Source organism: Pithys albifrons, chromosome 1 (assembly GCF_047495875.1).
Source record: "Pithys albifrons albifrons isolate INPA30051 chromosome 1, PitAlb_v1, whole genome shotgun sequence".
In the NCBI taxonomy this organism is placed as follows: domain Eukaryota; kingdom Metazoa; phylum Chordata; class Aves; order Passeriformes; family Thamnophilidae; genus Pithys; species Pithys albifrons.
In genome coordinates, this window is record NC_092458.1 from 100,857,727 (window position 1) to 100,884,257 (window position 26,531).

The 26,531-nt window shown below is 38.5% G+C and overlaps 3 protein-coding genes across 15 annotated transcripts in view; 2 read left to right on the plus strand and 1 right to left on the minus strand.

The window, feature by feature from the left end:
• Nucleotides 1–136: 136 nt before the first annotated feature.
• On the minus strand, nt 137–20,091 carry USP16 (ubiquitin specific peptidase 16). 8 transcript variants are annotated; one of them, XM_071562677.1, is made up of 18 exons: nt 20,023–20,091; nt 17,901–17,999; nt 15,588–15,769; nt 14,853–14,956; nt 12,412–12,515; nt 10,506–10,684; nt 9,456–9,548; nt 8,660–8,790; nt 8,210–8,297; nt 7,608–7,686; nt 6,705–6,796; nt 5,928–5,984; nt 4,966–5,133; nt 3,022–3,685; nt 2,684–2,778; nt 1,506–1,592; nt 1,077–1,233; nt 137–472 (listed from the first exon to the last, which is right to left on the minus strand). In XM_071562677.1, exons 2-18 carry the CDS (start codon nt 17,959–17,961, stop codon nt 348–350), a joined length of 2,466 nt encoding a protein of 821 aa, XP_071418778.1. In that variant the 5' UTR covers nt 17,962–17,999; nt 20,023–20,091; the 3' UTR covers nt 137–347. The 8 variants fall into 8 exon arrangements, with proteins under 8 accessions (XP_071418778.1, XP_071418752.1, XP_071418771.1 ...); XM_071562651.1 differs by having other exon boundaries at nt 10,506–10,687; XM_071562670.1 differs by lacking the exon at nt 20,023–20,091 and adding an exon at nt 19,819–19,973 and having other exon boundaries at nt 10,506–10,687.
• Nucleotides 20,072–25,030, plus strand: RWDD2B (RWD domain containing 2B). 4 transcript variants are annotated; one of them, XM_071562751.1, is made up of 5 exons: nt 20,072–20,138; nt 20,802–21,036; nt 21,117–21,184; nt 22,822–23,187; nt 23,870–25,030. In XM_071562751.1, exons 1-5 carry the CDS (start codon nt 20,125–20,127, stop codon nt 24,105–24,107), a joined length of 921 nt encoding a protein of 306 aa, XP_071418852.1. In that variant the 5' UTR covers nt 20,072–20,124; the 3' UTR covers nt 24,108–25,030. The 4 variants fall into 4 exon arrangements, with proteins under 4 accessions (XP_071418852.1, XP_071418860.1, XP_071418843.1 ...); XM_071562759.1 differs by having other exon boundaries at nt 20,135–20,164; XM_071562742.1 differs by lacking the exon at nt 20,072–20,138 and adding an exon at nt 20,171–20,641.
• Nucleotides 25,031–25,337: 307 nt separating this feature from the next.
• LTN1 (listerin E3 ubiquitin protein ligase 1) overlaps nt 25,338–26,531 on the plus strand; it is a 32,497-nt gene continuing 31,303 nt past the window's right edge. For all 3 annotated transcript variants that reach the window (XM_071562772.1, XM_071562782.1, XM_071562793.1), the window contains exon 1: nt 25,338–25,441. In XM_071562772.1, coding sequence (XP_071418873.1) covers nt 25,400–25,441 — 42 coding nt within the window. In that variant the 5' untranslated portion in view covers nt 25,338–25,399. The remainder of the gene's footprint in view (nt 25,442–26,531) is intronic.

The following is a 26,531-nucleotide window of genomic DNA, read 5'->3' on the forward strand; positions in this document are numbered from 1 at the left end:
ACTGTTTTTCAAAATTATAGCTGGTCACTTTAAAGTCAAAAAGCTGCTGACCAAGATTTATAGCATCTGCAGAAAACAAAAAGGAGCAGTTGCTTGTCTATGCCAACACCCAAATTACTCAATAGAGGCTCTAAGCTGTAATTTTGAGAAAACTTTAATTGAAAAGTAGTGAAAACACTGGAAAAAGTGTAAGTTAACTACTTGTCAGTGTGTCTAAGAAGCATAAAGTGAATTCCTGCTGTTGTATACAGTAGCTCCAACACATTAAAAACGTGATTTGCAAGTCTGTCTTCTCTCAGACCACTGGAAGAAGGTGACTGCACATACAAGAAGGCTCTTCTGATGAGTTACAGCAGCCGCTCATAGAACAGAAGATAGGCTTGTGAGCTCAGCACTTTGGACACAGAGACAGCTTGTACATGGGTATCGCTGATGTGGAACCACTGCCCTTTGACTGGTTCAGTTTCTAAAGCTGAAAAAGGAAAAATTAAGGAGTAAAAGTTACTACAAAGAATTGAAGGGATCAGTTCTATTACTGTTCTTCAGTAGAAATCATAGAACAGAATTATAGAATCTTTAAGGTTCATCAATCTTTAAGGATCATCAAGTCCAGCATTTGACTCCTTACTGCCTTGTCAGCTAGACAGAGTGCCATTTCGTGGAATATTTCAAGGGGTCTCCACCATCTCCCTGGGCAGCCCATTCCAATGTTTAACCAGCCATTCAGTGAAGAAATTCTTGATGTTGAATCTGAACTTGCCGTATGACAGCTTGAGGCCATTTCTGCTTATCCTATTTCTGGTTGCCTGGGAGAAGAGGCTGACCCCCATCTTCCTACAACCTTTCAGGCAGTTGTAGAGAGTGATAAGGTCTCCCCTGAGCATCCTTTACTCCAGACTAAACAACCCCAGCTCCCTTAGCTGCTTCTCATATGACTTTAATCAGCTTTGTTGCTCTTCTCGGAGCACTTAACTGCTGTGGCAGGGGATTGGAAATTGATCTTTAGGGCCCCTTTCAACCCAAACCATTCTGTGATTCTATGAGGAAGAATATGTAAAATATTTCTAATGATTTACCTTGAGGAGATTGTCCTTGAAGGACAAGATCAGAGAGGTGGTTGTTCATAGTTCTCATTTTAACATAGGCAGTGTAGTGCCCAGACCTCATTGTTCCACTGTGTTCAACAACTCCATAGAGAGAGTACAATACCTTTGTATTCCCTTCAGCCACATTCTAGAAAAGCAGAAGCATGTCAGTTAGGTTCTGGGTTTCAAAGAACGCAAACTCTGATTTGTTTGCAGATCAAATGAAAGCTGGTCATTAGAGATTCATGTAAGCAGTACAGCTATGATCAGTGCAGTACACTGACTCGAGTACAAGTTATCTAGTATGATCACACAAAATAACCAGCTTGACAAGTGTTCTACAAACATTCTGCTAAGCAGCTTCATTGTGAAAGCACATTAGAACACATGAAAGGAGAATCTGATTGTTTTTCCACTTACTTTACATTTAGCCATGCAGAAAGGAGCCAAGTCTATCACTTCTGGAAACTTGATGTGCCTGTTAACCTTCCGAAGATTAAATCCAGCCTTTAAACAGCCAAAGTAGAGGAAAATCCCATAATATTAAAACGGATCATATTAAAGCCATACTTAGGTACCATATGTTTCAGGTTAAAGTTTGAACAATACAAAATCAGTTTTACGTTACACAAAACTGGCAAAAAGCAACATTTTTAACTCTTTCTCCCCCATTGTCCAATTTTCCAGCATTATCTCCTTTGCCCCCACATGCTGCACTGGAACACAAGATGGCTCTTCAGCAAACTCTTACATTAACTTAATGATAGCAAAAGTGGAAAAAGAATCAGCTCTAATGTACTTTGGTAACTTGCGTTCTCACCTTAATCAAATAATCATCCAGTATCAAACTGGAAAAACAAAATGAGATGATGATAAATGTTATTTTCTTCATATTACAGTTGCTTGGAATAGGCTATACATTTCCATTTTCTATAAGAAATTGTTTTTCATCTAATTAAAGTTACCTCCTTGATTTTTTAATTATTTGACCTAAACAACAAACTATTTTAAATTTAGAAGGGGCAGTAAGTACTGTCTCCCTTTCCTCTTTCCCTCTTGAAAACCTAAAGCTCTAAATTAAATCTTTTTCTACAACTTGGGAACAAAGATGTAAGCCACTTTACTTGCTTTCCTTTCCTTCTCCACTCTGCCCCTACAAGGCTTGGAATCCTCTTCTGCCAACTAGTTACACTTATTTAGTAAGGGATCATATTCTACCTATACATACTGAAAGAGTCCGTGAACTGCTGTAATAGTAGGAAACCATTAATGCTAAGATACTGCTTGATACAGTAAGCAATAAGAGTAATGAGGGAATATGTTGCAAATAACCTCACAGAACACTGTTTTCCAACTAATTAAGGGAATATTCTTTCAGGAAAACACACCCCGACACTTCAAAGAGCACAAAATCCAATGCTGCACACCAATGCCTTCCAAACTTTGGGAAAAAGCCCAAAATTTTAGGGAAATAAAACTAATGTTAGCATAGGAAATGAATAGTAAATAAAACTTATGTTAGCATATTTTCAAGTTAAGCTAGTAATATGTGCATATATACATATTAAACTATATACCTACATCAGCCAGGTACTTACATGTTGAAACCTCTTTAAGTGGAGAGTTAAAATTGGAGGAACAAGAGAGATTAGCATCTGCTTTTTGGCATTAGTATAAACATACTTCTTTTCACCTGTAGAAAAGAACCACCAATGATTAACATCAAAATAAATGTTTTAGCAAGAATTTCTTTATTTTCACAATGTAAACTGTTATAACATCATCTACTACAACAACTGAGAAGCTGAACATTCCTCTTTAACATGATGAACACATGAAAGTAGACCAAGTTACACATATACTTTAGGTGTATTCCCCCCACCTTTACCCACCCAAACATCAGATAAGGACTTATTTAAAAAATAGTTTGTCATACTTATGTTGTTCTCTGGTCCACAATGTCTTTGTGTACATACATCACACATTAGTTTATTGGTCTCAGTAAGTTTTTCATTACGGGTAAACTGATACAAACAGTGATGGATTGAACCTTCTTCTGGGTTCAGATCTTCCCTGTTTGCCAGAGTACAAAACGCCATTTCAGGATCTTCTGTTGATACTTTGCATGTCTTGTTGAAAACAGTCTGAAGGTCCTCTAAGGTACTCGTATCAGATTCATTGCCACCCAAGTGCAGTTTTGAAAAGTCAGTAGCAAGCTCTTCCTCATCTGCATTGTCATCATCCTTATCTTTCAAAGACAGTTTGTCAAGGCTATTGATAAACTTTATAGAATCTAAGCCTTCCATAGGGAGATCTGTGAGATACTCATTTTCTTCACATTCCTCTTCTGCCTTTCCTGTATTTTCATGCATGCTCTGATCTTCCATATTATTTCCCTGTATAGTCAAGTCTTTCTGAGTTAAGCCATGATCTTTGCACTCATCTGATGATTCCTCTTCTTGCTTCGTATCAAGACTTGCAGAGTTGATTTCTGTCTCTGATTCTTGGTTATACTCGACGTCTATCTCTGACTTTCCAGTTGCACAGAGATCTGTGAAGTGAAGCACCTTTCCTTGAAGTTTTTGCTGGCGGCGCTGGCTCTGCACATTTGAATACATAATATACAAGAGTACAAAACCTACAGTAAGTATAAATTATATTTAGCATTTCTTACCAATTTTTGTTGCATGCCATAGATGCACAAGGAAGGAGGAAGGGAGAATAATTTATGATTTATTGAGATGATCAATTCCACGAATATGGAATTTATCCTCACTGAGATATAGTTTCCACTGCTCCTTTTTACACAGTATCATCAAAATACAGCTAATGATTCCTCTGCTATCCTCCTGATTCTTACTTATGTCTGTATTCTAAATCAATGACTGGAAAACAGCTGTCTGATACAAATTAAGGCTACTTCAGGCAAATTCTACATTACTCTGGATATTAGCTTATTCCTAGCACAGTAATGCTTAATAGAACATACAACTTCTTAACAGCAAAGATACAGATATAATTGGTGTTGTAGTTTGGGATTATTATGTAAATTCTCTCCCCTGCCACTTAACTGCCCAGGCCAGCGGTTAACAAAAGAAGCAGTTAACTGTTGATCGCTTGGGTGGGGGCAGGTTTGTCTCTTTTGGGTTTTTTTTGGATATTCTTCCCAGTCTTGGCTCGGCGGAACGTGGGAGTGGGGGCTCCAAGGAGGCAGGCTGCCCTGCTGGTTACTGCTGGGGTTTTCCTGGCTGTCTCGCTGCTGCCTACCCCGGACTACTTTTCGTGCCGCGCTGCTGCTGCTGCCTGCCTTGGATTTGCTTCTGGTTGCTCGTACCTTTCTGCTTCTTGGACGGGGAACACAGGGGGAAGAGACTGAGTCCATCTGAAAGCTCATTGCTCGTCTGTCTCGCTGGAGAGGGACTGAAACTCACTCTGCAGCCAGCCGGGCTGTGACATGGACACTTAAGTATAACCTTTCCTCCTGGAGGAAAACCTGCTGGGTTTTGTTGTTTTGTTTTTTTTCTTTCTCTTGTGGTGTTGGGGAAGTGGGTTGCACTAGTCTGTTTACATATATATATATATATATATATATATATATATATATATATATATGTATGTATGTATAGCAGTTATCCTTCTTGTATTAAAATTCCTTTTCTTAAATTTGATAAAGAGTGGTGTGCTTATCGTGGAGGAGGCCCCTCCCCTGCTTGTGGGTAAAACATTTTGGTTTTTTCCCCTCAAACCGAGACAATTGGTCTTTCCAGTTGTGCATTTTAATGAGGAGAAATTCTAAGTTGTCTCCTCCATCTAAACTAAGGAAGCAAAAAGAATTTGACAGAAATTGCAAACACAAAGTGAAATGCTTATCAAAACCAACCTTGGCTTGTTTTTTGGCCTGTTTTTTTGCTTTTTTCTGAAGGTGTTTACTTGTACCAGGGGGCTCATCTTTCTGCTTAAGGTAACGGTCATTGATTTTATCCTCTTCATCTTCAGACTCCTTTTCTTTGTTTTTTTTAATGTTTTCTTTCTTTGTAATCTTTACTTTCTATAAAACCCAAAAAGCCACAAAACAACCACAGAAACAGAGATGTTACTGTCCTGAGTAACAAATTAGTAGTCCAAAGAAAACTGTTGGAACAAGATGTTATCTGAGTTTTCAGCTCAAGATATAACATTTTAATGATACAACCAGTTCACCCCCTAATGTTTATGAAGGAGCGTCTCACTCCAGAGGAGGTCCATGTGAAACAAGGACTTGAAGAATGAAACAGTATGTAAAATTAAGGCTATCAAGTGCCAAATTCTGAACCTGTAAGGGGGCAAAATTATCACTGCCTCTGACATTAACTTCTGTGTGAGCAGTGCTACACAACAAATCTGAAATATTACATATATAGATTATCAATACAAAACACAAAGTAAATGAAGTTTTGAGTGTCTAGAGATTGAACAAATAAACTAATATTGATCACTTAAGTATTCACATCCTATCCTATCAAAGTTTCTTAACTTTATTCCATAATCTGAATATTAGGAGAAGGGTTCTTGGACTCAGTGCAGAAAAATGAATCAAAACATAGGAAAAAACCCTTCAAAGCATTCAAGCAACCTGTGTGATTTTCCAGAGACAATTTATGAAACACAGCTTACAGGCATTTACACAGCATTTACAGGCACATACATCATGAAAAACCTTACTCTCAATCTTTCTCTGCAGTTTTAGCTTGCAAAAGATACTTTTAAACATACTTAAATTCACTCCCTAATGATTGTATAATGAAAGTATTTTCATATAAGCAAAAAAACTAAGCCTAAAAGCAATCATATACAATTTCTTACCTGAGCATCTACTACGGGAAGTGACAAATCAAGGAAAGATTCATGAACCAACGATACCTTTAAATGAATAATCAAGAGTCCAATTTAATTTTGTCTGGAAGCAGTGGCTTGCTGTCACTAGGCTTATGTGCATGTTTGCATTCAAGGCCTTGTGCAGACAAAAGTAAAACAGAGCTCATCTACCTTCATAAACAGCTTCCAGTGACCAAAATAGAGTAGTCCCATTACCACAGAAATAAGCAAGAACAAGTTTTACAAATTTCAGCGATCTAGTGGTCTAGAATGTGAGAATGCATCTTAAGGTCTAAGAGATTGATAGATGCAATCTATCATGATATTTACCTAGCCCACTTGCTAATACCCTCAATTACTTCATTCTCAGGATATATCACTCCAATAAAGCCTTCTTAATTGTTCTGGCAATCCTTGGGTCATTTCAGTGTGGGAAAGGGAATGATCTAATCACCTGATGAAAAATGGAAAGGGTCCCTGACAGCATACTGCTCGTAGCAGAACAATTCACTGGGAATTTAAGAGGGAGTTTTTCTAGCAGAAGCAGCTTGCTGTTGGCTGACCTGTTGATCCGAAAGGCTTTTGAAAGGAACTGAAAGATTAGCTTTATAACAATAAGGTAAGAAAGATTCCAGTCAAATCATGGCCCTTTTTGAAAAGCATGAAGCTAGTCAGCTCTCATCTTTACAGACAATCACTTTGAGGTTCTCCTGCAGATTACAGAATATTATACTCCAGACTTTTTGAAGTGGACAGTTTACTTACAGTTCTGCATTCCTCACACATAATTGTGCTGGTTAATTCTCCACCAAAGATTCGATCTACAAAACTTTGTATTCCCTTTTTCTTTTCATATTCTGAGAATTAAAAAAGTATATAGTAAAGTTAATACAATATACTGGCAGCCAATTTCATTATGGCATACCAAACAAAATAAAATAAAGAGAATACAATATGCAATGCATACAATGGAACATACTGGCCTGTTCTAGTTTCCTCAGAACAGGAAATACAGCAAGATTGTTAAATTAACAATCTTCTGTATATCAAAGGAATGGGGGTGAACATACATTTGCAGAAAACAGCTAGGTTAAACGAACACCTTTACCACTTTCTCCACTTATATGCATTTCCCTATTTTCTCAGAAGTACTGCACCCCACTAAGAATTCCTGTTTTCTCTCAGGACTTAGCAACTATTTGAACTTAAAAAACAAGCACCAACTTTTGCCTTTATAGGCACCTGAAAAGTTCGTCAAGCTGTATTTTCAGAGCGGCATAAGTCATGTCAAAAAGTTAAAAAATTCTTCTGTTCACTGTTCAGGCATTTTTATACCACTGTTAAGTAACAATGGACTATTAGGGGGAGCATAAATTACATTCACATGCTAATGTTTTAATTTCTTACATGTTTGAATGGTAATACCCAAACATAATGTATGATGTCTACAAAACCAACTCTCCCTTATCCTGTTAAAAATAACATGCCACCAAATTCAGCAAGATATTTAAATACAGACTAATGAGCTTCTTATTCTAGATACATATTCAAGAAGTGGCATAAAGTTGTAATATTAGACATGCATCTTTTAGTTGATACTGTTACTTTATCTATTTCAGCAAACCAGAAAATTTTACATCTTACTGATGATGTGATAATTTATTTTACCTTTAATTTTCTTTTTAAGTTCTTCTTCATTTTGTTTGTTAGAGTCAGTCAGCGCCTTCAGTATTCCAACACTTAATTGCTGAAATTTAAAAAAAAATACACTGCAAAATTTCCTAAATCAAGTCAGTTAACTAGTTCATTTTTTGAAATGTTTCAGATGGAGGAAAAATTATAAACTTCACTAATTAAGAGAATCAATACAAAACCCACAAATACCTGTAGAGACACAGCATAGTTCCTGTAGATATTAAAAAAAATCAACTGAGAAACAGGCTTGCAACCATAATGTTCCAATTAATATCTAAGAAAATCATTCTAAGGATGAAATAGTTGCCCAAATTAAAGCTGGCAAAAAGGAAGAAAATTAAGGAATTTCCACATGTGCATTTCAGAAATTAAGACAAAAGGATATTCTTTAGGGTGACTATACTCCAAACCCACTTTTTCTGGGTGTTCTCTTTGCTAATATGCTTCAAATAAGTGCTATAGGCAGCACAATCACTCTACAGAGGCTGACGTATCTCAAGATTCTTTCTCCCCTTAGCAGAGGAGAAAGTTTGGGGTATGGAGAAGAAAGGTATGACCATGAAATTAGCACTCACCTGGATTTCTTCTGTTCTCATTCCATCAAGTAAGTAACGAAGCAATTCATGACTGTCTTGCTGCTGATAACCTTTAAATCGTATTGCTCTGTTAAATGAAACATTACTTGTAAAGTGTAACTGAACTCAGAGATAAAGCCAAACCAACTCACACCAAACATACAAGGACAAAGTCTCCATAATGTACGTATTCAAAAGCAACAAGTGTCTAGATACGGTATTTTCTAAAGTGCAAAGTATATGTCAGTATATGTCATTGAATATCTTTCATTTTACTGCTATTCATTTATATTTTGCTCTTTATCCTCTTCTTTTAAAGCTTGCTAAGTATTGTACAAATTTTATATGCTGTGATGTGAGCTCATGATTAAAAAAGGGAAAAAAATGGCCCTCTTCTAAACAACAAAATTTTTCATAGTGACTACGACATGCAATTGTACAGATACTCACTTTTTACAAACCTGAGCAAAAAGTTCCTTAGGAGTGACTACCCCTTTTTTTGTCTCTTGCATTTCTGTCAGAAACTGATGCATGGCTAATGTCAAAGGACGTGGCTGATCTAGTTTTATCAACTGAGGTTCCTGTTTGAAAGAAAAGCAACAGAGCTGTTTTGCCTTAATTCAGTGACTGATTCTTCTACAGTAAGCTTTTCCTTATCTAAACCCTTCAGTTCTTGAAAACTTTATTGTAATATAGAATACATAAAATTGCAAAATGGCAGTAAGTCAACATGACAAAAACAACACATGGTTTATCATGAAATGATACCAAAACTCCTTATTTATTGCTTAGTTCCAACTCTGGATTTCTTGCTTTTACTAGGAAAAAACACCCAATTTCTTAAAAAAAATGCACAGCCTTTCTTTCCCATCCAAATCCCTAACTGAAATGACAGGTGCACTATTTCAGTTAATGATACAGACATCCTCTAATTTCCTACTTTGCATTTAGACAAGTGACACTATAGCAAGAATTACATGTATTCATCCTTGAAGTGACTTAATCATAATGCAAGCATTCCTTTTATGACAACTAGTAGTTGAGAATATTGAATCACTGCTCTTTCTCTCTGAACGAAATGCCTCCACTGAATTCAGAAAGTTTACAAAAGTCAGTGGTGAAGTTCCTGCTAATTTTACATCAAGTATTTAGCTGAAACAGCTTTAAAATCCAGAGATAAGTATTGCCTTTTCCCTTAACAGACTGGAAGGTGGGGACAAACACTATAAAGGTCAAAGCATATTACCATGGATAACTCAGGTGACTCAATTTTAACTGTTGTGCCAGGCTTTTTAGCATCTTTAAGTAGCTCCCTCAGTACTGGAGTTTGTGATAAATTCTGTAGAACATAAAAGACAGAAAGAGGTTGGTAACTGGGGACAACAGGAAGAGCAGCTGAATTCCACTAGTCATAGAATTTGTAGTAACCAGATTAGCAGCAATTTATTTTTCCCAAAACCAGAACTAGAATGGTTAACTATTATTCTGGAATTTCCATCTGTGTCTAACAGTTAAAGGTGCATTACATACAGCTAATAGGACTTCCAAGTGCCCTCTATAAATGCTACTTTAAATTGCAGAAACCCTGAATCTATTATTTTAATACAGATTGATCTTTTGACAAGTGTATTTACTAGTGTCCGTTTCTAAAAATCAAAAGATAAAATGCAGTGTGTGTGGTTTAAAATTGTTTAAAATAAATTAAAAGCAAACAGTTTACTAAAATCTGCAAGTACACTGGGAATTTTAAGTAAAGCTTCAGTATCAAGAGGCTAAGACCACAAGATCATGTCAGTTTTAGTACACTCCTTAGGTGAACAAGACACAAGATGGCAATGCATGCAACATGCTCATCCTGTTAATATTCACTTTTGATTTTCTGTTGCTGAGAGAGATGTTTTTGTTTCAGTAAACACCCATGGTCTTTGAGTACTAATCTCTTACATTCTAAGAGGTCAGTAAGGGTGATGTGCCAGACTATGTCATCTTTTTTTTCCTAAACTAGGAAGTTGGCATGCTTAATTATGTCAGTGAAAAATGCTGTCCCTTGGAGACAGGGCAGGTTATTTTATTTCCCCTTAGAGCAAGTCTGAACATGCAACTCCACTTCTATGAATTTCTCTGGGCCAACACACTATTTTTAGAAAGAACTCATCATTCTTGGCAGCTCTAAAAAGCACATTCTAATTGCATCACTGTAAAATGCTGATGGGGCAGTTGTTGTGGGCTCTTTTTCATTTTGTTTAGAGCTTTTTCTCCTATTTAATTTTTTTTAAAGCAACAGTAACTTCTGTACCTGCATCACTGCATTAAAGAAACATGTATTCCCCAAATTACTAAGTCCTTTCACAGTAACTTCCAAGTTAGTCGTTGAATGAGAATTCTCTTCTTTAAGCGAGACTTCTTTCTCTTGCTCATTTTGGCTGTCTTTTTCTACTTTTTTATTTTCAAGTTCTTTGTTCTCTTGCTGTTTTTCTACTGAAATAATTAAAAAAACATACCACATATTAGCCTGGTAACAGGAAATAGACTAGGAATAATTTACTATAGGCAGCAGCAATCTACAATGTTTTAAACTTACACATATGATAATTATTTCTGTAATTGTGTAACAATACTGGTTTAGGTTCTTAAACTGTCTACGTAAGAGAAGTTAAAAAATACACAGAATGAAACAACAAATTAAAATCAGGAGCCAGCTGAAATGCCATTTCAGATTAGCATGCAAATTAAACATGCCTCCTGGGCCCACAAGCCATCCATGCCAACCTCTGAAACTCTGCAAGTGCTACCTCAGATTTCATTCCTGTGTCAAAATCACCTATGTCAGGGCTTTCTACAACATCCAACAGGCTCCCACTGTTAAAGCATTCTCATATTCATTTAATATACCTAGAAGGTTTGTATTTTTCAAGATATGTTACAAATATTTTCCCCAAAATTACTTTAGTGTACTGCTCAAAATTTCAATGACCTATTTAATAAAAACAAGGGGATTCAGGCAACCACCACAGAAACACATCCACTGATTCTGCCAGTTTGGTTAAGTTAAGTAGGGCATGAGCCAATATTAACTTTAAAATCAAGTAAGACCAGCTCAGAGAAAGCAAGAAAAACTGACAATACAATCTCTGGACAAGAAACAGATGGATTGACTACAAACAGATGGAACACCTGAAACGGACAACAACTGCCTGTTGTTATTCATCCGTTTTCCAGTTCAAACCTGAGAAGAAACTTTAGTCAACTGATACGAAGTTCAGATATTAGATGTATAGAGAAACTATGTGTCTGGGAAAGACTGACCACTCAAAAGATTCTGCTTCATGTGAAAAAATCTCAGCTGCCTTCTAAACAAACTGAATTTGGAGACAGCCACGTTGGCATTGCTGAATGTTTGTGATTCTCTTCCCAAGAGGCCTGTGATTTCACCCAAGTGTAGGATGGCATTGGAATTTTTGACAGCTATTTGTTACAGCATTTACTTTTATATGCTAACTCTTCCAAGTTTTCTAGTGGAAAGTTGTACAAAACCCAAAGCAATTTTTTTTTGCCATTGTGGAAGCTCGGGGGCTTTGCTGGGTTTTTGCTGGCTTTATTTTACAGATAGACTGCAGGCTGAACACAATATTTCAGAGTTCTGAAAGCATTGCAGTTGCCTATTCTAAATTTACAGACCCAGTGACAAAACCTCTCGTATATTCCTTCCATTAGGAAATGTGCTGCAACAGCTGGACACTTAAGTCATTCCAGCTGATACATTCACAAATACCTAGAAAAATACTTAAGAAAAATCAAATCAAACTATTCTTCAGCAATGACAATTTTCCTTTAGATCTCAAGAGAAACTGAGTTACACTGATGAATAAACACAGCACTCATAAGTACTTAAAGCCAATTCCCTACTCACAGAAAAACTAAAAAGTCACAGTAAAACTGTCTATTTTTCCTCCTGTTCTTGTATGTCTTGTCTGTAGAAGTTTAGAGGACACTGAGAAAAATCCTGATCCAATTAGGTCCATGAGCTGGATGTTACTTATGCTATTAGAGTTGTAACAAAGAAGATTAAAAAAAGGGAGAAAAAGCTTTTTCCTTTACCATAAGGTGCTAAATTTAATTTAGTGTAAATTCTGGATTTACAGTACTGTCTCCTCCATTTAGTGGACTTCCTGATTTACTGTATCTATACTATAATTACTTACCTGTACGTGATGATTCAATACAAACTTGTTTTCTAACAAAATCCACAGTCTGGCCCAATTGGGTTGAAGTTTTATAGGGAACTTCATTATCACATAGGTAGCACCTGCCTCCGCCGCCCCCAAAAGAAAAACAATTAATGCTATTTTTTCTATTATTTAAAAATCCTAAACTATTTGCTTGTTTGATGTGATTCATTACACAAAGTTATAAAATTACAAGGTTTAGTGTCAGATGTAGAAGCCTTAGAGAAGAGTTTAATTTACTTCTGATCATGAAAATAAAATATTTAAAAATTATTTTTAGTAAATTATTTTGCTGACTGGTGGTTGCAATTTACAAATATAAATTAGACTCTTAACAGATGAGCTTAGAAACCTCACTGCCAGAAAACTTAAATATAAAAAATGTTGCCAAAAATGAAAAAAACCTAAGATATCAGTGCCTAAAGAAAATGACTTAAGAATGTCATGGCATGGAAAAATATTCGGAATATTCTAGACAAGCAAGTACTTTGCTATATTCAAATTGGATCAGAAATAAATCGGCGTCCACCATTAGACCTGAGGACTTTTATTTGTTCTTTTGTTGCCAATATAAACCCTATTTGTCTCTTTATGAGCAAAGAAGTATATGGCTAGGCAAGTAATCTGCTTTAAACAAAATTGTGAGAGAAACTTCAGTGATAAAGGCTCAAGAAAGGTAATATTCTGCCAGAACACACAGAGCTGAAGGAGTTTTACATGTATCAATTTTGTAGTTCTACCCAATCAGCAGTTTGAAGAGGTGAAAAAAGGTACTGAAGAGAATGCAAATACTTCTGCACTTTGAAACACACCACTTACAGTTCTTTTTGTACCTAATGCAGATTACAATGCAGATTTCAGGATTACATTCAATCAGGCTCAATTTTCTGATATTAAAACAGGAGCAAAGTGCTTCCCTAAATCTCGAGCATCCCTGGCATTAGCTGCCATTGTTATAGTTCTTCATATCTCATTAAAAAAATTGGCTCAATTTTTGGATCCCTCATTGTGTATCTGTTGTCTATCTGGTTAATCATAAAAATAGGCATTCTCACTCCTGGAATAACAAATGTTAGTTACTTCTATGAGCAGTTTTAACATAGTATTCCTATTTTTGTAAAAAAATTTGTACTCAGCCTTGAAAGAACTGAAGGATTAGAAAAGGTTTTGTTGGCAATGGCTGTTTGACAAATGGGGGAAAAACACGAGTAGATCCAATTGCCGTGTCATACCAGCACTGAAAGCGTGTACAACAGCACTTGTAAATGCAAAAGAACAGAACACTCCTCTTCCTCTCCAAGTTCAAAACATTTCTTTTAACTATTTACAGTTAATATTCGCATCCAATTCGAGCCACATATGCATGCACACCATAGAGAAATTTATTTACACATTCATATCATTAATGCAACAGCAGTTTTGATAGAATATATGTACTAGGCCCACTTAGAAATACAATTTTTACTGTTTTTATTTATAACCAATATATCAATCTTTGAATCATTTTTTGGGCAAATTTGTAGAACAAAGAAATTCTAGGAGGAAGCAAAAATCTTGCTTTGACAACTTCCTCTCATTCATATGCTATGATTAAAAAACAGGGAAAATAAAGCACTTAAACCTCCAAAGTTTTAACACTAATTTAAATTCACAAAAAGAAGTTCACTAGTTCATTAGTAATATACATTATTCATAATGTCCATTTTCATCTTCTAGAGTTCAATAAACATAAGTACTAAATATGATCAAGTAAATAGATAATGTTACATAAAATGAACATAAAGACAGATACTAATTCATAGAACAAGGTTACTAAGCAAAATGAAAACTCTTTATGTCACATCGAGTATTTCTGTAGCATAGTTTACAAAATTAGGGTTCCCCCTTATACACAGTAATGTATAATTCATTTCAAGAGAAGGAATCACTACTAAGGAGATGGATTTTGTATTGCTTGATCCAGTAGCATCTTCTAATTCTATAGCTGTTCTTCCTGACAACATGTGGTATTAAAAAATCATATTCAGTGAGAGAATGAAAATAAGTTTGTCACTAAGAGCACATCAGAAAGAACCTTCTCCCAATGTCCAAAGTTACGACTTAGAGCTACATATCAACATTTGTTTCCATTTGTCAGGATTCTGATCAAGCAAGAACAGTAAAATATGAAGTGAATGACACTTACTAGTTGGCAATTTCAACACCAATTAAGAACATTTTCTAATTATAAATTTTGTAAGAAAGTAATATTTATTCCACAAATCTCAGCAAAGACTACTGGGACATATGTGTATGGAAATACTTTAAAGTATGCCTAGAGGTAAGACCCTAGAATTCACAAAAAGAAAAAGAGAAATTATAACCCAGGCTCTCTTGCTCTTCACCTATGTCTTTTAAGTGTCACCTGACAAACTCACCATACATTCCAGTTGTCCAAACTGAGGACCAAACAGTGGGGATCTGATCTTGGTGTTGCATAATGCTTTAAAGCGTGCTGGTCTGGAGAATTTCGGCCACAACCCTACAATGTTGATAACCAGAAGTGTCACAAAATCCAGGTGACAGTCAATGAAACATACATGAAGTCACAATATACACAAAGTATTAAAATGAAAACTGTTTAATTATGTTAAACTAAATAGGATAAACAGATGGGTTTCCATTTCAAGATAGTTATTTCTGCAGATAGAAAGGCAATTTACTCAGTGCAGAATAACTATAAAGCTGCTCTGGGACTGAACATTTAATTTACAGATTTCAGTTTGAACACCTGAGAGAATGAAACAACAAAAACCTCTTCAGCATGCAGAGTTCTAAGTTTAATGAATTAACGTAAGCACTAAGATCTTATTGTAAAAAATCACAGATTAGAAGCATTTTACTTTCTCAGCAAAATAGTTCGAACTTTCTAGGAAAACAAGTCTTCGAGATGGTGTTTTAGCCTTAAACTTGCTACATGCCTTTGTGCCAAGCTTTCAAGTACTTCATTTGATATTTAGAGCAGACATTTTTTAAATAACACTACAGTATACAAAATCATTTAGGTAGTACTACCTTTAAGATAAAAAAGAGAGAATAAAAGAGTTTAATTAGAAGCTCTCTTGTTCTACTATATTTTGAGACACTGAAAGATGTTAAGACAAAAGAGATACCCTATGTCCACATTTTAGGCATAACCATATTGAAGGGCTTTCATCAGTCTCCTCCTCCTCAGACTTCTCTTGTGTCTTGTTGTCTGCCTTGCAGTCCTGACAAACATGCTGCTCCACATTCAGCAATGCCTTTTTCAGATGACCGTGTTCCAATCCTTTACAAATATGTTTACACGTAGGTTCTAGGAAATAAAAAGCACAAGAAGGATGTAGATATCATAACAAATGCAAATATTAAAGATGCAGGCAGCAATCCAGAAGGTAGGATAGTCTCTCTCAAGTTAAAGAAACACTGACAATTTATCAGATGTATCAGAAATAAACCCTTTATTATCCCCATTTAGAAACTGGGGATACTGTTGCTGCATCCTAAACTATTGTATTGCTAGAAATATCTCTCAGAACTACATCTAGTTAGAGAAGTTGACAGAAGTTTTGGATACACACCTACCTACTATGTCAGGCTTCTATTATTGTGGCATTAGGATTCCCAGACCTCCCACGGAGCAGCAACAGTCCACTACCACAGTTTCCAATCACGAAGGCCACACCTGGCTGGCCTATAGAAGTGGAGAGTATGGAGGTTCTGCTTCTAGCTGAGCTGCCTCAGTGAAATTATGCAGCAGATAATGGTAAAAAAAGAATGGCAGTCGTACTTCCTGTGCTGTTATCACTTTGCACTGCAATACTACAACTTACTGGGAGAGCTGCACCTTCTGGCCCTGGCATGAACTCCATCTATTTAACCAAGCTGCTAAGAACAGTTATACTGAGCACAGGAATCTGTTGATAAAAGCCACTCTCAAAAGTTTAATTATCTTATTTCTTCTTGTTTAATTTTTCAAGTTGTTGGTTACATTCCTGTGAAACAACAATTGACAATTATGCTGTTTGCACAATTAAGCCATCTTTGAGGTGCTTTTATTGCCCAGGTAGTGTAACACCTCTGAATCCATCTTTGTTGAGGATCACATGCAAGATTATAGCCTCAAGATAGCAAACTTCTCTTTGTACCTACAGTTTTTGTACCTACAGTTCTGTTCCTGTCCAAGATTACAATGCAAATACTAGCCAGCAAGAGAGAAATACAGATATTTAGATGCATTCTTTAAGCCTTAAAAAACCCCATACGCTTCATCTACAACTTCAAAAACGTCATTTAAAAAAACCCACAAAAACTTTTGTATTTTGCCAACTATGATTACGTTGAATTATTCACAATGATAAGTCTTAGTTTCATTTGTGGCTTCACAAAACTTTGTCATGGTAATGTAACCTGTTTATAGCCAGAGAGGTGAAATGCAATCAGCAATGACACAACTGATCTCTTCGCTGGAGAAAAAGAGGAACAGTTACAACAGACACTGACCCAATCTCCAGGAAACAAACAAACAAAAAAACCCCCAAAACAAACCCTCCCTCAAAACCGCTGACAACCAAACCAGACAAAAGCAGCTAAAAAGGCCACCCATTACAGACAGTAGCTACCTGAAGAAGACCAGGACACCCAGGAAAACATAGTAGACTAGACTTGAATTTAAACAGGCCATCACATCAAGCCTCCGGGCTAAAATTGCAAGTGCACTCTCTCACAACTAAATTAGCACGGCTCAATTCACTTCCCCAGTCGAGATCAATGAAACAGATGAGCAAGACACAATCTGTGACCTGGTAGACAAGGTGGTTGAAGAGAATGCTATGTAACACAAGGGAAAACAAAACCTACAATAACCAAGGTAAACAATACAAAAAAATTAGATTTCAACACAGGGGTGTGATCAGGCAGAGCTAGAATTAAATTTACTATTTGGAATTGGGAAACATTAGGAACAGAAGGAGAGGAACAGGTTTTAACCAAAATACACTATGACTAGAGAGCTGAGTTGTCCAAGGTCAGTACTAAATTAGCTGCTAGAATAAAGACAAATTATTTGACAGAAAATATTTTAATCATAGCCTTTCATTAGGAAAATGGTACTTAAGCCTTAAGCTTATTAGCTGACCCTACAAACCCTTTATATTTTGAGAGTTTTTATACAATCTGTTTATCAGTAAAAAACTGCATGTCTGAGTTTCCTAAAAACCAGAAAATAATCTTAGTTTTCAAGATGGGATTATTTTCTAGCATACTTTGAAAAGTAGCAACATCAATGTTTGTTAGACTTTGATTTCAATTTAAAAGAATCCCTATTTTGTAAATGAGACTTCAAAGCCAGTGACTAATGTAAAGGCCTTCTAATAATAATCATCTTTCAAGACTTCTTTGAGGTTAAAACAAACATTAGGTCCACAGACTTCTCTGAGAAAACATACTCAGTATATCCAGACACTCATCGAACTGTGCAGTTTTGCCTTTGATGCGTTTCTTTCCCATATTTGTAGTCTGTAATTGTTCTTAAAAGGAAGACTGACCTAGGAAAGAAAAAAATAGTAACATTAGAAAGTAGTTTTGGCTTTCCTTGTTTGCTATTACACAAGTTATTTCTATGGCCAAGCTGTTCCTTGCAGTGAATTAACTTTACATTTTCAAAAGAAAACAATAGTAATTATATTATAATATGAAACAACTGTAACTGTTGTATAGATGAGAGCACAACATGAATTACAAACCCAAATTATTTAAAATCTTAAGTCAAAAGCATTGCACAAAACAAGAAGAGTGGAAACTTTATCAAAAATCCAATAAACCTTTAGGATTTGTACTTTAACTAATAACAACATTGGAATTTTATGAAAAAGAATTGGTTTTGTTCCAATTGAAGGTATTTGTAATTACAATCATTCTGATTTGTTTACTGGAAATTCCTTGTGTCATTGACGAAGTCTGACACATACAAATACTCTAACACAATTGAACATACACAGACAACAGCAGTTGCAATTTTTTAATTTCTTCACTGGGAAAGATTTATCATCACCTTCCCCATGCATCAAGCAAATAATTCAGATGATTCTGTTAATTGATATGCCTGTAGACTCTTCTTGACAAGAGTGATCCACCACTAGAGAAAATTAAACCAAGTGCTTGGCTTTGAAAAGGTGGCTACTGCACATATGGGAGGACATTTTTAGTTTCTAGTATGTAGCCTCTGTACTAAAGATCAGCCAAAAAGCTCACGTAAACTTAAAACTTGACATATTCTATACAATGAAAATAAGGAAGCTACATGGGTTCAAAATCAAGTCTCTGCAGGCTAGCCTAACCCTGCTGCCCACCATTCACATAAACACTGTCAGCACTAAATCTGAGTGGTATCAACCCATCCTTTTGAACCCATTTCTTGCCGCATACTTGACAGCACACCAGCCATAGAGCACAGCTGTCTGCTTAGAGTGGTCACAGCCAAAAAATTAAGCCAGACCACGAGAATTAGAGAGAAAATAAGCAGAGAAGAGCTTAGGTATGATAGTCACAGAGGACTTTTGTATGAAAAGCCTTTTACAAGCATGCTTGCATGAGCATGTGTACATGAGCATGCTCTTAGAGCATGCTCATGAGCATGAACCAGTTGCTCATGGAAGGTTGACAGCCACTTCATCAAGGGCAGAATTATCAACTTTTGCAGCTTAGCATTCAAATTGTTCATAAAAGGCAATGACAGTACATCCAACAACCCTTCCCTATAGCACATTTTTCTACAAAAACTACAAGACTTATTTTATACAAACAACTTTTTAATTGTTAAAATCCTTTCCAAATTATCCTCGCTTCTGCCAGGCAGGTAGGGCAGCACGAAGAAGTGTAGCTATTAATTTGGCCCACACCGCGCCTGGGCAGCTTTGTCTGACAGACTTTGTTCTAGCTTTTCTACTGCACAGCCCTCATCAGGAAACGCGATGCACAGCCTACGCGGCTGACGCATTTCATTTTGTAGTTTTTGAGATAAGACTGAGCGGTCTGCAAACGTGCACCTGCGTCTGAAACCCTGCAAAAACACCCTCAGAGGCTCGCCTGGGGAACCACCGGGCCCCTACGGCTCTGTCGGACGGACCTGCTGCCGGCCGACACCTCCCATCCTGCCGTCAGCTGGGACGGGCGGCCACGACGGGGAGCAGACGAGCCCCGTACTCGAGCACATCCCGGGTGGGTGCGCGGCCCGGCTCGTCCCGCAGCCCGCGGGGCGGCCCTACTCCGCCCACCCCAAGGGCCGGGTCGCCCGCGTGTGCCCCGGCCCCGCCGCCGCCGCTGCCGCTGTACCGCCCCGCCTGCTTCCGATTGGCCCCCGCCCACCTCCCGCGCCATCACTGACAGGCGCCGCAGCCAATCGAGAGCGCTGCATGTTCCGGCCGGAGCGGTGGCTGCAGAGCCGGAGAAGCGAACCCCGGGCTAGGAGAAGGAGACAGGCCGCGGCCGTAGGTGCGCGGCGGCGACAGCGCCGCGGGGCGAACAATTTGGTGGCGCATGGCTCCGTCTCGGGGCCGATGGCAACCTCACCTCATCCCCCGGTGGCGGGGCGGCAGTCACCGGCTGCCATGCGCGCTTCCGGCGCGGTGCATTGTGGGACCGTGACGAGCCGGTAGCGGGGCATGTCTGCGCATGCGCGAGGGCCAGTAAGTGTTGCTGCTTCCGGGTGCTGGTGAGCGCTGGGCGAGGGGAGAGGGGTCGGGGCAGTCGCAGTCGCAGTCGCAGTCGCAGTCGCAGTCGCAGTCGCAGTCTCTAGTCGGCTCCCCAGTGGAGACGCCCACCTGGAGCGGCCTCCACAGCAGCCCACCTCGGGCAATGGAAACCATGCAGGCTGTCACAATGTGTCTGCTTACCATAGACTGCCCGGCAGATACGAGCCATTTACGATGGGCTTTTTTATAACTAATAGTATGCATTAAGTATACCACTTCCTCGTGAGGAGAAGAGGAGGCGCAGGCACTGATCTCTTTTTTCTGGGACCAGTGACAGGACCTGACGGAATGGCCTGAAGTTGCATCAAGGGGAGTTTAGGTTGGATATTTTCACCCAGAAAGTGTCTGGGCACTGTAACAGGTTTCCCAGGGCAGTCGTCATGGCACCAAGCCCGACAAAGTTCAAGAAGTGTTTGGACAATGCTTTCAGGTATAAGGTGTGACTCTTGTGTATGTCCTTTGCTGGGCTAAGAGTTGGACTTAGTAATCTTCGTGAGTCCCTTCCAATTTAGAATATGCTGTGATTCTGTAATATGATTTACATAGGGATAGTTAATGACCTTTCTTCATTATTCAAGCTGTATTTTTCTTCCCCAGTTCTTTCTTTGTTCAGGGAACAACAGAAATGACTAACCAAGAAGAAGTAGAAATACAAATTTCAGAGCTAGATTTACTATCAAGTATGTTTCCTTATGAGGAAGAGTTTGTTGTGACAGACCAACTGGCTCTAGCTGAACTGAAACACTGTGCTGAAAATGAGTCTGCAGAGGTGCCATCTTCAAAAGTTCGGTTTATACTGAATGTAAAGGCAGAGGTCCCTAATGCTTCTATGGTACTGTAAACAATTTTTTTTTATTATTTCGTGGGATTTTAGGGCTTACTTGAACTAAGCATTTGCTCATTTGTTTTTAGGTGGAATTCTCTATGGCCTGTGCTTTACCATTTAAATATCCGACTGTTCTACCAGAAATTACTGTGAGGTATGGCAGCTAATTTAGGAGTTACAGAGTATTACACAAGTGCAGTTATAATAAGAGGAAGTTGTGGGTTTTTTTGATGGATTACTGCCAAATTAAGCCAGGTGAACAACAGTGTTGAAGAAAATCAAATCTACAAGATTTCTCTGGTGTGCTCGGCAAATAAGTGAGGTAAAGGGAAAAAGTGTGGAGGAGTGCTATGATTTGTTATTTTAGAAGGGTTACCGTAGGTACCATTTATAGGTCTGATGCTCAAGAAGAGAGACTGTTGCCCATTTTGATAAAGCCTAACACTAACTAAAGGAATAAAAAAGTTAGTCAATGGTCTTGTTCTTCTGTTGTCACAATGCTGTCACTCCCAGCCTTCTGATATTTTTTACTTCTGTTGCATATTACAGAAAATCAGTCCAGCCACCATACACCACTTTTCAAATACCTCTTTCTTGATTCTGATTTACAAGTTGGTGATACTGTATGTGAATTTGAGAGTTAGCACACCAGTTAAATAGTGAGACTTTTTCACAGCTGTCTCAGGTCGGCCTAGTTTTTGGGTTTTTTTACCAACCCTGGACTGCCTCCTCCCTCCTCCCTCCCCCCAGAGTCTTCCCAGCAAAGGGAAAAAAAAACTGAAAAGAAAAAGAACTCAAAAGAAACTGAACTGAATTAAAAAGAAATTATATTTTCTAATATTTGCAACCACATATACAATTTGCACACATTATGTGGGGCCCTACCCCAGGGGGACAAAGGGAGAAGGGAGGGGAGAATGGTTAACAAGAAATAACAGGAGACAAACCCAAACCAAAACAAATGAAACAGACAAATACAGTTAAAGACTTCAGGAAAGGAGAACAGGCATGATACAATCTCACCACGTCCTGGGCTAGGAAAACCAAGAGAAACAGCACAGACCATCCAGGCTCCTCCTGCTGCCCCCAGCCTTGCCGGAACCAGGAAGACCAAACTCCTCTCTATCTCCCCTCCTCTGTTAGGTGGAAAACACGTGTGGAATACTTTGTAATGTCCACTTCCTTAGTTACACTTAGTTACTGAGGAAGCCATGGATCAAACCCATCACAACAGCTGATATGACTTGAACATCAGTAGCAAGTGCATATCATATACATATGCCTGATTTTCTTGGCAGCTTGAAGTAAAACTTTTGAAAAGTTATGAAGCTGGGGAAGAGTACAGAGACTAAGTCATATAAGGACTGACTCAGGGAGCTGAGGTTGTTTAGTCTGGAGTAAAGCAAGTGCCATACAACTGTCTGAAAGGAGGTTGCAGGGATTGGCCTCTACTCCCAGGAAACCAGCAACAGGATGAGAGGCAATGGCCTTAAGGTGCACCAAAGAAGGTTCAGGTTGGACACAAGGAAGAATTTCTTAATGGAAGGAGTTGTCAAGCGTTGGAACAGGCCTCCCAGGGAGGTGATAGCGTCACTGTTCCTGGAAGTGTTCAAGAAATGACTGGATGTGGCACTCAGTGCTCTGGTCTAATTGACAAAGTGGTGATTTGTCAAAGGTTGGACTCTGTGATCTTGAAGGTCTTTTCTAACCTTAATGATTCTATGATTCTTTGATTCTAAAAAACATGCTAAGTTGTAAGCATATGATAACTGCATTTATACTTTTCTTTAGGTCATCATTATTGAGCCGCTCTCAGCAGATTCACCTGAACTCTGATCTGAAAACATATTTGATGCAGAACTGCAGCGGTGATCCCTGCATGTTGAGTGCAAGGGAATGGGTTAAAGAACATGCAGTGGCTTACATTGACAAAGAGCTTTCGTCTTCCTCAGTGACAACTTCAGGTGCCATGCAGTCAGAAGTCACCATGTTCACTCGATTGTGGATCTACAGTCATCACATTTACAATAAGCAAAAAAGAAAGAATATTATTGACTGGGCCAAGGAGCTCTCTCTTTCAGGGTTTTGCATGCCAGGGAAACCAGGTGTTGTTTGTGTAGAAGGTTTGCAAAGTTATTGTGAAGAGTTCTGGTCAAGGTTAGTTTTCCTTTGTACTTAAATGCCATTACTAGTTAGAATATTACATGTTTTCATGTTATACATGTGGCCAGAAGGTGGGAATCACCTTCCAGTCTGTAAAGATCTGCCAAGTTTATGTGTTTATAACAGTGTATTTACAAGTCTGAATATCCACTGCGCGTTGGTTGCAGCAATCAAAGCAACCACGGTGCACATTTATTTCTGTTTTATTTTCCTCTCTATGTCACTCTTACAGAGATGGGCAACAGTAACCCAGTTGTGTTAGATATGTGTGCTCTTCTATTACTTGTTATTCTAGTACTTATTTTTCATGTTTTATTCTGCTCCCATCATTTATACTTTGGGTGGTGCAGACTAAATGAACATTGTAATTGGATTATAACAGCCAGAAAAGTATGAGATGATCACTGAAATGGAAACCGCATCTTCATCAATTATTTTGTGAGGAATAACATTAAGGTTTTGGAATTCCAAGGACATATAAAAAGCCCCAAGCTCCTGCTTAGAAGTATTCGCATGTGAGCAGTGTTTCCGTGACCACCTCATGAACTGTCAGTGTGTATTTATACAAACAGAATTTATTGACTTTTGTGATAATAGTTATTCCATAATATTTCATGTATTCATAGTATTTCAGTGTTTGTTTTATAGAGATTACTATTTCTCCAATTGCTTTCAGAGTAAGAAGATTGACGTGGAAAAGAATTCTCATTCGGCACAGAGAAGATGTTTCTTTGGAAGGTGGAGGACATGCTGAGATTCAGAAACGACGAAAATTCTCCACTTTGGAAGAAAAATATTTTGATGCACATGGTGCCAGGGGAAATCATATGAATTTGGGGCAACTCTATCATTTTTTAGAAGAAAAAGGGTGTGCTGACATTTTTCAGATGTACTTTGGGGTTGAAGGGCATTGAAGGGATTGAACATCAGCACAGCTCCAGCACCTCTGTAAGTTAATCCTCATAAAAGAGTCCTTAGCTGTTCTGCAACAGTTGATCAGAAGAGGGAATTAATAATTTATGGTTTATGTGATGAATACAGTTTTCAATGAAAACAAATGTCCACTGAATTCCTGAATAATGAAAATGAGTATATGAATGCTTTATTACACTTTCTGGTTTTAAGGAGATTTAGGGGTCATACTTAATTACAATGAAAAAAAAAAGTTTGATAACCTACTGGGCCGTTATGAAATTAGAGATGAATGAATAGATGAAATGTGGGGAATGATATGAATATAATATGAATATGATGTGAATATGAATGATACAAAAATGCAGTGTGGATATCTGGAGAGAGAACACTATGTTTACATTAATTGCTACCGTTTACATACACTACATGAAGAGTTTTTTGTAACAATACTGCTTCCTACAAGAAAGTTTATTAAGCCATGAGATCAGTATTTTATTTAAAAATAAGGAATGAACAAGTTTACAAGAGTCTTGCTCATGGTAACAGGATGCCTGCTCTAAGGTGTAACAATTTTCAGGTATTTTCTGTAGATGCAAGTGCATACACAGGTAAGAAAGATATCATGGGTCCACTACATCTGTAGTTGAAGAGTTTATTTGTGTAAAAGCAACAGTTAACCAAGGATCAGGCTCCCTGACAGCACACTCCTAAACTGTGAAACGATCCTTCAGCCTTCTGAGCTCACAAGTTTTCATTCCTGTAATATGAAGTGCATTATGCTGCGTGGTTTTGGTTCAGTTTTAACAAAATTGTATCAATGAATCCTAATTGTATGGATACTGTATCTAAATCCCATATCTGAAAAAGCACACATTGGTTGCTTTGGATTAATTTCTTTTTTCAATTAAATATTGATTAAGTATTTGTGTACAGATCCAGTAAAATGGCTAACAGTCGGATCTCCTGTATGGACTTGGTATACCTCTTGTAGCGATACTTTCGAGTGACGTCTTTCCACAGGTGTGGTTTTGCCTCTGGGTGAAACTCCCAAATACAAAGTCCTTTTAAGTGTACAAGAAGTCCGCAGCTTCCTAAAGACCCCACGGGACGCTCGAAGTGTCCGCGCGTTTAAGATCGATCGCTTTTTTTTTTTGCTTAAGGATTTTGAAGTAGATTCATCTTGCACAGCTCGCGCCCCGGGTGCCCCTAGTGCTGGCGGCCGCCGGGCCCCGCCCCCCGGAAGTGCCTCTCTGTTTGTTCGTCCCGGCCGGTGTCCGATGCTGCCGCCGCCATGGGGGGCAAGAACAAGCAGCGAACCAAGGGCAACCTGCGGGTGAGCGCGGCCTGTGGAATGGGGAACTGTCGCCACGGGGGTCCCGGGGTCCTCCCTCAGCGGAGCCGGGAAGGGCGGTGGGACCCGGGCCCAGGCCGCGGGGGCTCGCAGTTCCGGCACCTCCGGGTACCCTGCGCAGAGGGCCATGGGCCGCCGAAGGCCAGCTTCTACCGTGAGGCAGCGTGGTCCAGTTGCTGTTGCTGAGGCCGGGGCCAGCTCTGGGCCAGGGGCGTGCTTAAGAGCGTGTGACTGCTGCTGCTTGGGTGTTTGTAAGGAGAGGGGCAGCGGTGGCGGGACGTAACTACAAAATCACCGTGAGTCAAAGTTCAGCAAATTTCTTTGGAGAGACTTAGAATTCACCTGTGTTGGTGTCTTCATCTTGTCGCCAGGCCAGTGGTGGTGTGATGTGTCCGATGTGGCACTCGCTCAGGACGTATATGAAACCATATTTTCAGGTTATGTAATTCCTCCCGGGATTTAGAGAAGACTAGGGAACACAACACAGCCTGTCCTTTAATAGTTAAGGGTTCACATTTCGAAAAGATTACTTAAACCCCACAAGCTCACGAAAGTGTAACTGTCATTAGGAAATGAGAGGTATTTGGATTACGAGGTATCACAGAGAACATTCAACCCTCAGTCCATTTTGGGGCAGTCTTTCCAAAAGACTGTGCTTGAAATAAACATGAAACAATGATACAGGGAGCAACTGGGGGTGCTAACAAAACGGTGTTACATTGTGTTATGTATGCACCCTTTTGCTCCATTCTTACAAATCCTTTTTTGCTACTTTCTTTCTGGGGGGATGTTTTGTCTCTTATTTTTCCCAGTGATACAAATAACATTCTCTGGGGACTGTATTAGCCTATGAGAAAAACTAGGAAAAACAGAAGTATTGAAGGAGGATGAATAGTTTCTTAATAAATTGTTTGCTTACAGAAGTACTTTTCTGTTAAGTGTTTGTGTGTGTGTATAAAACCAGTAAAACTTTCCATAAGTATTTATGGATTATAAGAAAAGGGAATGCTGATTCATTGAATCAGGTAATAGAATTGCAGAATGGCTTGAGTTGGAAGGGACCGTAAACCCA